The 15065-nt window shown below is 33.9% G+C and overlaps 2 protein-coding genes across 2 annotated transcripts in view; both read left to right on the forward strand.

Annotated features, from left to right (window-relative positions):
• Positions 1–621: 621 nt before the first annotated feature.
• On the forward strand, positions 622–11854 carry LOC106664080. Its single transcript, XM_014389461.2, has 2 exons — positions 622–975; positions 10279–11854. Exons 1-2 carry the CDS (start codon positions 714–716, stop codon positions 10509–10511), a joined length of 495 nt encoding a protein of 164 aa, XP_014244947.1. The 5' UTR covers positions 622–713; the 3' UTR covers positions 10512–11854.
• Positions 11855–14025: 2171 nt separating this feature from the next.
• LOC106664078 (cystathionine beta-synthase) overlaps positions 14026–15065 on the forward strand; it is a 7170-nt gene continuing 6130 nt past the window's right edge. The window contains exon 1 of the mRNA XM_014389458.2: positions 14026–14270. Coding sequence (XP_014244944.2) covers positions 14176–14270 — 95 coding nt within the window. The 5' untranslated portion in view covers positions 14026–14175. The remainder of the gene's footprint in view (positions 14271–15065) is intronic.

Here is a 15065-nt window from a genome sequence, read left to right on the forward strand (position 1 = left end):
CTGATCTAAACTCAAGCAGTTTAGGTTTTTTACTTGCTTGCTTAAAACTAAGTCGCTTAAATTTGACACTTTAAATTACACACACATACATACAGAGAGAGAGAGAGAGAGAGTGTGAGAGGAGTTAATAATGTAAATTTTTAATTATTTAAACGAACATTCATTAAGCCTTCTCTACCCAGGCTTTTACTTTGTGGAAATGACAAGAATTTGAGAAGCTGAGAATTAGAGCAGCCGTTGTATGCAAAAATCCTAGCTGGGATCAAGTCGCAGGTCTGACCTAAACGGACGTAGTCGCATGATTAAGTCGGTTCCAGTGTGAGAACATCAGGGATGGGGTTGTTGTCATTGCCCCTAATCTCTATAATTAAAAATTGTCAAAAATTGTTTACAAATGAAAATGGAACCTTAATGTATAGATTTAGGTACGTGTGCCAGGTTGGGAATCGTTAATCGGTATCAATGAAGCTCGTTTGACAATAGACACGTCACACTGCCGAGAGGAAGGGTACTGAAACTTTGAAAGTACTGAAAAGCGATAGGTGGGATAGGAGCTGATGTGAGAAGTCTACCCCCACTGCAAACTATAAAAGGCCAGCCAACTCCCCACTCTCACTCACTTCTTCTCTGCTTCTGTTCGGTGCGTGAACTCCCGACCAGTGGCAACAAAAGCGTGCGTTTTTTTGGTTTTTGTGGACGTTGCGTTGAGTACCATGCCACCTCGTCGATCGTCACAGCGTCCAACTCGGAGGCAGGTCCGCCTCCAGTCGCCGATCGAGAGCTCGCTCTTTTCCGGGAGCCGGCCCAGCAGACCTGTCAACCGGTGCCTCTTCGGACGGCCTGACCACGAGGAAAACAGGCGGTGGCTCGACCAGTGCCTATCCGAGGTGTACAACTCGATGGAGGCGAAATGGGAAATAATAACGCCCATATTTCGCAAGGAGACACCGACAAGAAACGGAGCCCGCCAACCCGGTAGGTACGGTTCTCGTTAAGTGCTTGGGGGGTCCTAAACAAGTTCCGGTCGAATTGTGTAAAATTTAAATTGGGACAATTTGACTGAACACTTCAATTTCATCTGTTATCATTTAATTTATTTTTCTATTTTATGTATTATGAATGATAACAGAAAAGGAGAGAAAAATTTAACAAAATTTTTAAAAAATCTCTTCCTTCTCATCAATCTTAACAGATTAAACATAAATATATTTTCCATAATACATTTTTGCTAGGTTTTACTATTATTCAACCACTTTACTTATGCCAGATTACAAAAATTAAGAATTATTTTGGTAGAGCAACGAGAATCAAAGTTAGACCTCAAAAATCCATAAATAAATAGGTACCTGACACTTCTCCTATGAATATTCCACATTAATTACCTAATGGATTAGTTATCATTAAAACTACTTGAACGTTTTTGTAAAATCTACAATTTTATGACAAGAATCAAGTACAAAAACACACGTGATTACTATTTCATAGAACTTGTTGGTTCTGTTTTTCATTTATGTGTAATTGGACCAACTACAGGAGACAATTTTGGAACGCCTTATCTAGGAGTCGTAGAAATGTAGTTTTTCGCCGTTGATTCAGCGTTTTTTAATTTCATATCAACTCTTTCTTTGAAACAACATAAAAACTGGGAGATGGTATGAATTGTAAGCACGTAAAGTAAAATCCCTGCATTTGAAAAAAAAACGTTAAATATAAAATAATTGGGCTCCTATAAGTCCATGTGAACACTAATTACATTTACATATAACAATAAAGGCTTCTTCTGATGTGAGATATATTTATATAGATTTTTCCTTCAAATTAAACTTTTTTAACTTCAAATTAACCTCTTTCAATTTCAAACTAACCTTTTTAATTTCAAATTAAAGCTTTTTAACTTTAAAATGGCCCTTTTTAACTTCAATTTCTTAAAAGTGTTAAAAAAATGAAATGGTATGAAATATAACCGTGTAAAGTAAAAATCCTGTACATTTGAGAATTTTTTAAACTCTAAATTTTAATTCTTATAAGAGCCAAATTATTTTTGTTATAGTGTTTTTAATGCCTTGAAGAAATTGTTAATTTGAAATTAAAGACGGTTGATTTCATGCGAAAAAGGGTTAATATGAAATTAAATAAGGTTAACTTTCATTTAAAAAGGGTTAATTTCAATTAAAAAAGGGATGAACATAAAATTAAAAAGGGTTACTTACTTTCACGCTGAAAAGTGTTAATTTAAAATTAAAAAAAGGAATAATTTCAAAATTAAATTAATTTAACTTTTTATTTTCGAATTTAACCCTTTTTAACTTTTAATTAACCGTTTTAATTTCAAATTATTTCTTTCTTAAAAGCATTAAAATACTTTGGAAATGGTATTAAATGTAAACATGTAAAGTAAACTTCCTGTTCATGTGGGTTTTTTTAAGGATAAAATAATTCGGCTCTTAGAAAACCGTACGAAAATTAATTACAATTACAATTAAAAATTATGTAAAATTAAATATAAAAATAAAGTTCTTTCAATGTGAGATATATAAATGTATCTGTGCAAATAACACTTTTTAATTTATATTTTTATAAAAATAAATTTTTAATGTTTTAAAGAATGGGTTAAAAAACATTAACTTTAAAAATAATGTGGTCTTCTAAGATCCCAATTATTTTATGTTAAAAACACAATTCTCTATTATACAGGAATTTTCTTTGCAATAAGTTTAAAAAAGACGAACTTGAAATGAACGCTTTTTCCTTATATTTATATCAGAAGTACATATATTGCATACCATCTCCTTTTAATGTTTAAAAAAGGTTAATTGCAAGTTTAAGAGCTTTGATTTGACGGAAACATCTATATAAATATATCTCAATTTAGAAGAACAATCTTTTATTTTTATGTTTTATTGTATATATTTTTTAATTTTAATTGTAATTAATCTATATTTGATCTCTACGAGCTCTATTATTTTATATTAAAAATATTTCTCAATTATACAGGAATTTTACTTTACATATTACATTTTCTTTCATAAGGTTTTTAATGTTTTAAAGGAAAGGTTAAATTTGAAATTAAAAATGGTTAATTTCGTGCGAAAAGTGGTTAATTTCAAATTGAAAAAAAATAATTGGTCGGAAAAACTTATACTTGTAATATTGGATTTGAGCCATTTCTGAAGATTACGAAACTGTCATGGAATATTTCAAGAAATTATTGTAGGTATTTCAGTATTTCATGATTAATTGGACCTCAATCAACAAGTCATTCTTTGATCTACAATTTTTTTAACAAGGAGATTTACCTTTACCAGAGTTAGAAGATAATACTTCACGTTTTTTTTTTTAGTGACCGGCTCTTTAATAACTTCACCTTTGTCAACCCAATTATGTTAAATATAATTTTGCTTAAAAACTGGCTCGAATGTGAATTAGTGTTTAAATTGAAAAATGCCATTTCTATACACGTACCTCGTTACCCCGGTTTTTAACAATATCTATATATTTTATATCGTGAGGAGGCAGAACATATGTTCGTAATTCCATTATTGCTTATAATTTTTATCTATAGTATTCGTAGTCTGTACATATCAAAAAACATGTTAAAAGTATAATAATCATAATAGAAATCTAAGTTAGGTTAGTTTAGAAAATGGTTAGGTGAGGTAGGAGTAAGATTAGGTTAGACTTAGGGCGTATTTACGGTCGTGAAATTACATTATTTTTATTGGTTAAATAACCCTAGTAGAGTGGGCTTAAGAAGAAAAAGCTAAATAGAAAAGGCAAGTTGAGCCGGGTTGGGTTAGGAATGGTTAGATGAGGTAGGGTTAAGGTTAGGTTAGGGTTTTCTAGGGGCGTAAAAGTTTCCATATTTTTATTATTTTAGACAACCTAAAGCAAAACCATCCAGTGGGCCTAAGTAGTATAAAGCATATACAAAAATCTAAATTAAAAAATTTAATTTAAACAAATGTAAACATTGACGTATCTAGGGGTACAAAATAAGTTGATATCCTATTTTTATATTCCTACGATATTTTATTTCAAAATCTGGGTTTTTTTGCCTTTATCTCTTTTTTAATCCTAGTCCAATGTATGAAGCCGTTTGAGGCAATTTGGTATACTGCACGAACTACGTATTGACCCCCTGCCCCGTACCCAAACAACGCCGATTTTGTTGATTTCCCCCAATGTCTGACAGGGCTTTGCTGCAATCACAAACTGCTCTGTGCTTTACAAAATATTCTAGTAGCAAATAATTTTTTTGTCACTCTACGCGGAAGAATTGATTATATACAGGAATATATATGACACCGTGTTCCCGGAGGATGATAATGGCTGAAAACGGTGATGTCAGAAGGTGTGGATAAGCCGGAGGCTTTTGCGGTCGGACAACGTTCTATTTAATTGTTTATTAAGCAATTCTTGAAACAATCGAACCAGATCGTGAACAAAGGGAAACAATCGTTCCTGCGCTCTCGTGATTTACTTTCCCCGAGGAGGGTACGGGTGATGCCATGATGAGATGGCGAAAAAGATCAAATTTCGCCAATTCTGACAGATAATTCAACTGGTTCTATCTACCTGTTGTTGCCTACAGACAATGTCAAGAAGAGATCGTGTATTTATCTCACATTAAAAGAATGTGTCATCTGCATAAAGGCAGAAATTATGAAAGTTGGTGAAGAACCACGTTGGAGATTAAAGATTTAAATGATTTGATTGTAGTTTCGCGCCAAATAAGTCAGTGTTGGAACGACATTCAACACTCCTCCCGACACAAACTCGTGAGATTTGGCGCTAACATTTAAAAAATTCAGCCTCAATTAAAATAATGACAATGATTTGTGTAGAATAATTAGAATGTAAAAATATAACATATAAATAAAGAATAATTATAAAAGAAATTTTATCCCCTAGAGTTTGTTGGAGATTGATGTTTTCAAGATGGAGATATTTAAGTTGACGCCAAAGTCAGTGTTGCCAACAAACAGACAGAAACACTGTACGGACCGCACAGTGCCCGACCTAAACTCAAGGGATTTCCAGCTAACTTTTAACAAAATTGCTAATAGCCTCCTACATGACAGGCCAATGCATTACACACCATGGTTGGTTTGGGCTTGGATCCATACACTGGGCCCATAAATTGGTCAACCCTCCACCCAAATCTTGGGCCAGCATGGGCGCAATGACTTGTAGTTGCTTACTTTTCCTGTGCCGTGATAGATATCGAGGTCGAGTAAATCGCTGCTGCAGCTTTATGTATGGCTAGGGTGTATAATTGCTATTTACGTGTTATTGAAAGAAACCTGGTTGGAAATAACAAACAATGGACGACCAATGTTGACCCAGTGTTTGGACCCGACACCTATCTATTGCACACTGTCAACCATATTCGCCTCTTTTGATGTGCTGCGCCAACACCATTTTCAACATTTCGCCAATATGAGCCACTACAGGCCATTGCTTCTCTCCACAGTGGCCTAGAGGGGCCATAAAGTTGATTGTGCTCTGAATGGTCATAAAGGGTTAAAAAACTGTTCATAAAAAACAGCCATTAATGGGTTTACAAAATTGCTTTGAAATTTTGCCACACTTTGTTCATCAAACATAATACAACGAAGAATCGAATTGATAAATTGATGAAAATTTTAATTAATTTTCTTTTAATTAGAGTTTATATTAGTCTGAGACCAATATCCAACCTGAGACCAAAGGTCTAATAACGTGCTCTAAATAACGTTAAAGCTATCTGAGGACTTTTTGCATGACGGAGTACACGTTTTATAGGGAAGTTGTAGTAGGTGAACTGGAGATTGAACATTCCAAGATGTAGATTCAATGGTTTCACGATGGAGACTGAAGTTTCCATGATGGAAATTGGCTACTAACAATTCACTGTTGCCACTGGGAGTTAGATAGTGAGGCATAACTAATACGTGGAGAACGACAATAGGCTCAGTTTAATTGATGTGGTGCGACAAGCTTTGTAACCTAACCTACGTACATTTCACTGAATTTTGATTATCATAGGTTCTTATATTTTTTTGCGTTTTCAATGCGTTCAGTTCGGTTATGCGCTCAGATTCAATTTCTTCCATGGCAGGAAGAGTTTTCCCGACAACCCAAGAAGAATGACGATGTAAAAGTGCACTTGGTACTTGAAAATTTAACAACACATTATAAAGGCAGTAAAATTTTGTCTTCAAGACTTGGAAGGAGTGAAAACCGCACAAGATACGGTCACGGTTGGATGCGTTGTGCTCGGCTTCCATTACCTCAGAAACCGCAACATACGGATCAACTTTTTTTAACATATCACACACTCCAAGGCACGTAATATGCACTAAAAAAGAATATTGTATTGGAATTGCTAGATAAAAAAATATGGATGACGAATGGATTTTTTTGTCGGTACTCTCGACAGAAATTATTTTGCATATAGTCTATTGTAAACTTTTCACGGGTTTACTAGTTGAGACTAAAAGCTTAGACGTTAAAGAACTAAAGACATCGAGGGTTCGAGCTGGATGCTAAATATTTACCGGACTAAATTCAAAACGTAGGTAAAAGTTGAGAAAAACTGTAATGAGTGGACCGTTTAGGGGAATGCCTGCATCTGCTAAACGGCATGTGCTTGCTGGCTATATTTAGGTAGTCAAGAACTTAATCGACTACATTTTAACACACGGTGACAAACATTATCACATTATTGTTTTTATTTTATAGACGTTATGTGTTGTACTCCTCATTCTGCTTCTTATCAACTTTTTTGTTCTTGACCTTTCACGATTTAATCTTCAGTTTGTTTTATGAGCAACTTCCGGCAGACGTTTCATCCCATGGCGTTGTAAATATCAAGTACATATATTATTTATAACACTTGTGATTATTATAGGATAATTGATTTTGTAGTACAATATTATTTAGTTTGAATTGTATTACAACGTGAACTAATTCGATCCTTTTTCCCGTTTTATTTTGACAACCTACACTTCAGTACTACACTTTTTATAATTTTCCCCAGGAACCAAATATTAGAACATCCAAAGATCCCATCATACGACCCAACAGGATTCGAGTTTGCATTGTAAGGGTGGTAGATCTTGCCGATGATGTCGGTCCGTAACTCCGTACAATCCAGCTATTTCCGGAACGCTTCCGGCCAATTACCACATACCCAGACACGACCTGTCGTCTGGCAACAACAATTTCACAAATGTAAATAATTCCAGTGTTCAATGATCGTCAAGAAGTTGAAATGAGTAATAAAAGGTTGTTCCTCCCGAGTCCATTTACTGACGTCCAGTCTGTCGCGCATCCTTCGAATATTCTTGTTCTATTAAATATCAGTGGGGCCTAAAAAAATTCAATGAAAGACGCGCTGTAACGTTAGAACAGCAGGGAGCGTTGTGAAGCTCATTAGCGATTAATCTCTTGACCCCCGTGCCCTTACAGTAGTACAATCCTTGTTGCAAAGAGATCATATTTTATTTCATTTCAATCTTACGAAAGATTCTAATATAGCTTTGTGTTATGAATTTATGGCATATTGACAACACTACTTTAAAAAGAATTGATATATTCTTCTAAAGACACGTAAGTTGATAACATTACAACCAACTCAGGCAAGAAATATTACTGGTTACTATAACACAACTTAATAGAAAAAATTAATCCTATTTCTAGGATAATCTAAGATAATTGCTAAGATCGTTCGATGTGATTTTATTCTCTAAAAACAAGAATTAAATTACATGTTCAACAAAAAAATGACGACAACAATAATACGGGCTACACTAGAACATTAAGTAGTGTTACAGCAGCCAGTAGTTTTGCCAAGCTGATGGGTAGCAATGTTACCAATATACACCTCTGTTATTGTAACAGCATAGTTGCCTGTCTGAGGTGGTAGCAATGGTACCAACTTACACCTCTATTATTGTAACCAGCAGTGTTGACTCGTGTTGACTCCATGGTATGTTAGATGTAGATGTCAGGGTGTGTAATACAATGCGCCCTTTAAGAGCTGTTCTATTCCCTGTTCTGTGATTATATCAAACTGGTGAGTCCTATTTCATCAAGGAATTTGATTAGTAGACTCGGTTTTAGTGGTTAAATTTCTTCTATGGTCACGTTGTACGTGCCAAAGCACTTCCTCCTGTGGAAGTGGAGCGCCACAGTTTGATAATAGGTGTGTTGGTGACTCCTCTGCTTCTTTGCAGAATCTGCACATACTGTGTTGGGTTATGCCAATGTTCTTTAAATTTCTGTTTAGTTTGCAGTATCCTGTTAAGAATCCTGTTAGTGTTCACAGTTTTTTCCTGCTCCCCTTGATACATTGTCAACTAATGATGTTTGAGCTTAGTGCTTGGCTGGCTGGCTATCTGACATGATAACTATGTTTTTGTTGTTGTATCGTTTATTAAAGTTGAATTGAATACTATTACTTCTTTCCTTCCAAAATTTGTTTGGAGGTTCTGGGATTGTTTGTTTCCAATGAGTGAGTTCCATTGTTCCCTCATTTTCTTTTATCCTTCTGTCTGAGGTATTCATTGATAATGTGGGTTCCTATGCCAGAGAATGGTTTAGGTCCTAACAGCGGCATAGCAGCCCCTTTTCTTACAAGGGTGTCTGCTTTCTCATTGCCTTCTACTCCCACATGTCCTGAGACCCAGCAGAGGCTTACTTTGTTTTGCATAACTAATACGTTTAATTTGGTTTTGCAGTTCAATTCATCATTGAACTAATGATGTTTGAGCTTAGTGCTTGGCTGGCAAGCTATCTGACATGATAGCTATGTTTTTGTTGTTGTATCGTTTATTAAAGTTGAATTGAATACATCTCTCGATTGTGAAGATCTAAGCTTACAAGATACTGGTGTATTTTCCCATGGGTTTGAATATTTGGTACCTTCTTATGTTCTAGATTATTCTGTGAACCAATAAATGGTGTCTTTCTTAAAGGAGGTGTTTTCCTTTCATTCCCATTCTTTTTTGAAGTTTTGATTAAATTCAAACATCCTGATCATGTCATCTCTTGGAGCCATTAGTATTGGATGGTCATTCATGTTGTTACTATCTGTCTATTTTAGTTTTATTCCTGTTGGAGGTTTCTCTTTAATAATACTAATATAGTTTTCTGTGCAGTCCTCATTATCATGTGGTGTAGGGAGATTAATCCCAGTATTTTTCCATACCAACTGTGGAACATGTTCTCATAGCTCCCCTTATACAGATGCATGCAAGTATCTGTAGTTTTGTAGTTCTTTTCGTTTTGTTATTTGTTCTGCTATACCATCCCAGGCTATGGCCCTTGGTGTTGTATCAATGTTACCAATTTACAGCTATAAGATAATGTTTGACATATACATAATACAAAACAGACAAGCTCTAATTTTGACAGCAGGACAGCAGGTTTGGCTGACTTAATTTCCATATAAGACCCATTTAAGTAACAGACAACACACAGTCATACATAATGAATAGAAATGCTTCTGACAAAAATGTAGTAAAATGTAGTATAATAAAATGATTTTTACCATTTATATTATTACCATGTATATGCGTCCTTATTCTTTTTATATATATTATTTGTATTTTTACATATATTATTTATATTTTTTGTTATTGTAAAATGTCTTTGAATTATTCTGTCGCATTATTGAATTTTTAGTTTTAAAAAATAAGACAGAAATAGTGGATTTCGATCCGTAAATAAATAAATAAATAAATAAAAATCATTCAAACCAAGACTACCAAGCTATATTGAACACAAACTTACTTTTCAATGTCAGTATTTTTTCTGCAGTCCTTTTCATTGACAATTAATTATCCAGCTACACACTTGAAAACATGCAAACCTAAAACAGTCAAAAGGAAATAGATTAATCAATGCACAAATAAATTACAATTTAAGAGTGCACTGCCAGGCAGTTAAAATGTGCATGCGGTTTATCTTCAAACTAGTCTGGGAATGCCTAATTGTCTAATGGCCTTGTGAGAACAGAAGGTTACCTTGTTGGGTTCCAGGAATGTATCAAAGGGAAAGAACGGTCTGACCAACTAACCAAAGAAGAGGCGGCCCTCTCACCCATGGGTCATCTCATTAATTGTTTAATATTTAGCTGCATTTTTGTACATTACTTCACATTTCAAAATGTCTTAAAACCCAAAATTATTATTATTTATTAAGTTTCACCCTTGGACAAGTGATTAACCTGTTGGTCATGTTAATCTTGTTTTTGAAAAAAAAAAGTATTTTTCATTGTTTTGTTTTTTTCAGATTATTACCTGGGTCGGCGTAAATTACCAACAACCCCAAGAAAATCAATGGACTTGGATCAAAGTGATGCGGTTGGCTTTCCAGCCGGCACTCCTCCACCTGGAAAAGAAATCTCTTCGGTCTTATCGCCAGAAATGGACAGCGTTCGCTTTTCGGAGGACATTTCATTTGTCAAAGAAGAGACACCTAGAAAAAAGCCACTACTCGATCACAACGAGGTTAAAGAAGACTGAGCAACATCGACTTAGCAATTTTACCCTTTGAATTATTCTGTCACGTTATTGAATTTTTAGTTTTAAAAAATAAGACAGTAACATCCATGACAAATTTCTAAATTAGCAATTCTTGTAATTTCATTCCTTCACCATTAGACCTTTCTTCTATGTTATTCTAGTCCAATGTAGTATGCCAACCAATATTACAATTTTTTTTTTTTTCAAATAAAAGTTATTCAACAGGAGAAAGGATCAGATTAAAATAAAGATTCAATTAAGGATTTAAAGGACTGATTAGAAACCACAGATAACAAATAGTATCAGTGATGGTATTTAATAAACAAGGAATTTTTTATTTAAAATCTATTGTATTGCTTTATTATAGTTTATAAATTATCTTTTTGGACTTATGTTGTATACTTTATTTTATAGAGTTTAGTGTAGTGTACTCAATGAAACTCTTCACTTAAGCATCATTTTATTTTATACATTTTGCTTATTTGCTTTCTTTTGAAAATTATTAAATCCTATCAACTTTATTGCTATTAGCGAAAACAGTATTAATATAGTTAAGAATATAATAATGTCAAGATGAAAAAAACAAGAATACATATTGGTATACATTTATATTTATTTTTTAATTTTTATGGCTTCAAAATTTTCAGTCGGTGTTTTCAATTTGGCCTTTTGAAAATAGTTCGCCCATCTTTTTATATTTAAACCAATAGATAATTTATAACTTAACAAGTTTTACTGTTATAAGAAGTATTAATTGGATAAGTAGTACTCATTTATTGTTTAAGAAGGTGATAGCCTTTTTTTAAAATTAAATTAAACATGCTCAACAAATCGCATGTATTTGTCGAGCGTTTTTAATTTAGAAAATCTATATTTGTATTTTTTGACAATTCAGTTCTGAATGAGTTTACAATATTACTAGTTGCTAGTTGATTCTCTGCGGAAACTTGACTGCTACAGGCTCTCAACTTTTGTAAGTTTTAGATTTTGTAACACTCATGTTTCCTGTTTGATATTATCCCATATATATTTTAATATTATAAATATCTTTAGATTTAAATATTCAAATAAAGGTGACATTTTTATATAAGGCCTTCTTTCCAAGTTTGCATTCCTGTTTATGTTCCTTGAAATTGATTTTGATTTAAAATGCTATCTAGTCTTTGATAATGAAATTTGAATGTAAATCAAAAATGGCCAACGAACAGGTCAAGCTATTTAATATGTTTAAAATTTTATTTTTTATAAATGCATTTTATGTAATCTTGTCTATTCATTCTTATTGTTAAATGATGCTTAGACTGTATTTTAGAAAAATAAAACAAGTTAACATGCATAAACTATTTATTAACAGTTGTATTTCTATCGCTATTTTAGATACCTTAATCAATTTTCAAAAATTTTTACAGGTACACACTGTCAAACTCTAATTGGTTTTATGAATATACATACTATTTTTCCCTCAAGACAGAGTTGAGCTTTTGGTGGTTCAGGGTCAGATCTCCAGGCTCCAGGGGCTGTTGACAGCTAGGTCATTTCAGCCCCCAACACATCAGTTCCTAAATCCATATAGTATCTATACCTAACTAATCTAATTGAGAATCAACAGAGTCTTCAATACCACACATTCACTATAATAAATACATTTTTTCAATATACAAACAAGATACCTATCAATAAAGTAAAAGTAAAAAGTAATTCCTGTCATGCAGGAGAGCTTTATGTCCAACTACCCATTCGATGTCGCAGACGAGGGTTCAAACAATTTTTTTTTCATACTATTATCAATTAAAAAGTCTAAGCTTAGGTGGTGTAAGCAACAATGCAAATATTGTTCTAGCAGCTCACAACTGGAAGGCAGCCACAAATGACAGGAACTTTTGGTATAAACTTCTTAGGGAGGCCCGTAAGGTAGGTAGGTAGTCTCCAAAAAATATTTCATCCATTCTGGATTCCTCAAGCTTGTTGGTCCTTTCTTGTTTAACCTGTTTGCAGAGAAGAAGTAATCCATTGACCTCAGCAGGGAGAAAATCAGAGGCCATTGATACTTTAGGCAAAAGAGGATTGTCCGGGTTGGTTCAGATTGAAAGGTGTTGGACTAGAGGGATGTGATGAGGTATGAGGATTTTACAGAGGCTGTATCAATTTCTTCTAGGGCAGTGGTTCAAAGGATTTTTGATTGAAGTGACTGGATTCTTTGTAAGTTGGAATACTCGGTTGAACCCCACAGTTCAATTCGGTCCATTGGTTGTAGTAATGGTATGTAGACAAATCGTTTGTTTTCTGGTGAAAGTTTTGATCTGTTGTCAAGTAGTCATTTGAGTAGTTTATGTCTGTTCAGTTCTATTCTTTTGAGTCGTATGTGGGGCTCTAAGTAAGTCTTTTGTCAATGTAAAGTCCCAAATGGCGAAGACATTAGTTGCTGGGAAAGGAACTGAATTGTAGTAGATTGGAAAAGAGGTGATAGGCGAAATGTGAAAGTTATATCTAGTTATACCTAGTTTCGTGGAATTTAATTATCCATTTCTTGTTCTTCCAAATAGTTGGTCCTGGAGGTTTCTCAAGTCTACAAGCTATGGATGTGATGAAAGGATGGAGATCTGCGTTACAAATACTGTTTCAGGATTGATAGGAATGCCGGCAGTGCATAGATTGGGACTAAGGATGCTCCTTGTGTATCACCCGCTTAATCTTTTGATCTTAAACTGAATAGACTTAAAACTATCTTTACTCGCAGAATCAACAATGATCTAATCTTCATCTAGAAATTGTTACATAACCTTCACTGTCCCGACCTATCCCAGCCTAATTTCAATATACTTGAAACACCAGTCATCTTACATTNAAATAAATAAAAATATTGCATCAATTAAATTAAATACTCCTGTCTACCTAGACTAACAGTGTCAATCTCCCTTGAAAAAAGTTGATATTTACCTTTGTTTCTTCACCAAACAACTTCACAACCTGTTGGCATTAATTCTGAGACTATTTTTGGATCATAAAAACTCTGAGACTAAGTGTACCCATTTTGCGCGTTACTTTTTCTTCCAACAGTACTACCAACTATCATTTCTTAATATTATATCATTTACACTTTTATTATATCAATTGTAGGTATGCACCCCTACAGATATTTTTTTCTTCGTTTGTTGTTGTTTTCTTGTTTTTTTATAAAGAAAATGTGTAATAACAAAAAAAATTGTATAAAAAAATTTACAACAAAACATCCTTTGCGTGATGAACTATTCACGTGTAGAGTATTTCAAATCACAAAAAAGATAACGGATTTATATTAAATCTGAACTCCAAAAGTGACTCTAATAGACAAGTCTACGAGAAATAATTGCACATTGTCAAAAAAAATCAGATTATTTTTTTGTTTCAAAAAAGGTAATTTGATGAAGGACCAAGCTGAACGATCGTTCTTTTTAAGAATCGATTCAAAAGATCCATAGATTCTAAATCTCTGGAACTTATCGAAAACCAGTGAAAACCTCTTCTCTCCATTCAGTGGTCCATCTGTCCTTGGCGCTGAAGGTCCGTTTGTGTTGACGTTAATAAGAGACGCGATAAGCAAAATAGAAGAGAATTTTTTTTCTGTTTGCTTCTATATTTTTTTCACTTTGATTTAATTTTTATCTTAACTTGTGCAAAAGCAAAAATGAACGGTTTCCAATATCCGAACCGGGAGAGCAAATGCACCTGGAAGGTCGGCGATAGCCGGGAGGAATCTCCACACTCGCATCGTCCGACGCTGTAAGTGAAAAATGTTGAATTCTTATTTTAATATATTTAATCGATTACAATGTTCGAAAAAATTCACTGAAAAAAATCAACTTTACGTCATAAACCGTCCATAAATAAAAAACATAATTTTCCTGGAATTAGGTATCACTGTAAAAAAAAAATCGTCCTAACTGTAAAATATAGTTAAACAGAAATTTTCTGTACCATGGTCGTCTCCTGACATCCAGGCAAACCTAAAGTTTTAGTTTAAAAAAAGCGTTAGGCGCGTAATTGAGATATTTCACGACCTTCTTTACAGAAGACGACCCTTTATTTACCCATTTGAATTTAATTTTGATCTATTTAAAGAAAAATCGTATATAAAAACCTCCCATCTACGAAAGCCGGGTGGTCCGGTGGCGATTATTACTGCATGTACCCAAATCAAGCAAAACGGGGGGCGCCTTTTTTCTCAAAAAAACATCCCAAACCCCGGGTCTTATGAAAAACCTAACCGTCCAACATAAGATGTCTTCTCCCTCATAATTATACATATTAACATTATTAACAACCCCACCTGATCTATCCAATCCCGAACCCTATCCCAACCAACTTGTACTTAACCTAACCTAATCAGCCCAAACCCTAACCCAGCTAACATTGTCTTTAACGTGTGGTGTTTAGTGACCGTTAGTTAATGATTATTTGAAGATCATGAGACGCGGTCTGGTGTGACATAGGTTTTAGAAAAACATTTTCTTTATCGTGCCAACGTTTCGATCTTTATTGAGATCATCTTCAGGGCCTGGGATTTATAAACATTGT

This window comes from Cimex lectularius, unplaced genomic scaffold (genome assembly GCF_000648675.2).
Source record: "Cimex lectularius strain Harlan isolate CLEC.00 unplaced genomic scaffold, Clec_2.1 scaffold378, whole genome shotgun sequence".
Lineage (NCBI taxonomy): Eukaryota > Metazoa > Arthropoda > Insecta > Hemiptera > Cimicidae > Cimex > Cimex lectularius.

Coding starts and splice junctions, on each gene's coding strand:
- LOC106664080 (XM_014389461.2), top strand. CDS start 714: ATGCCACCTCGTCGATCGTCACAGCGTCCAACTCGGAGGCAGGTCCGC. Junction 976..10,278: donor AAACGGAGCCCGCCAACCCG/GTAGGTACGGTT, acceptor TGTTTTTTTCAG/ATTATTACCTGGGTCGGCGT.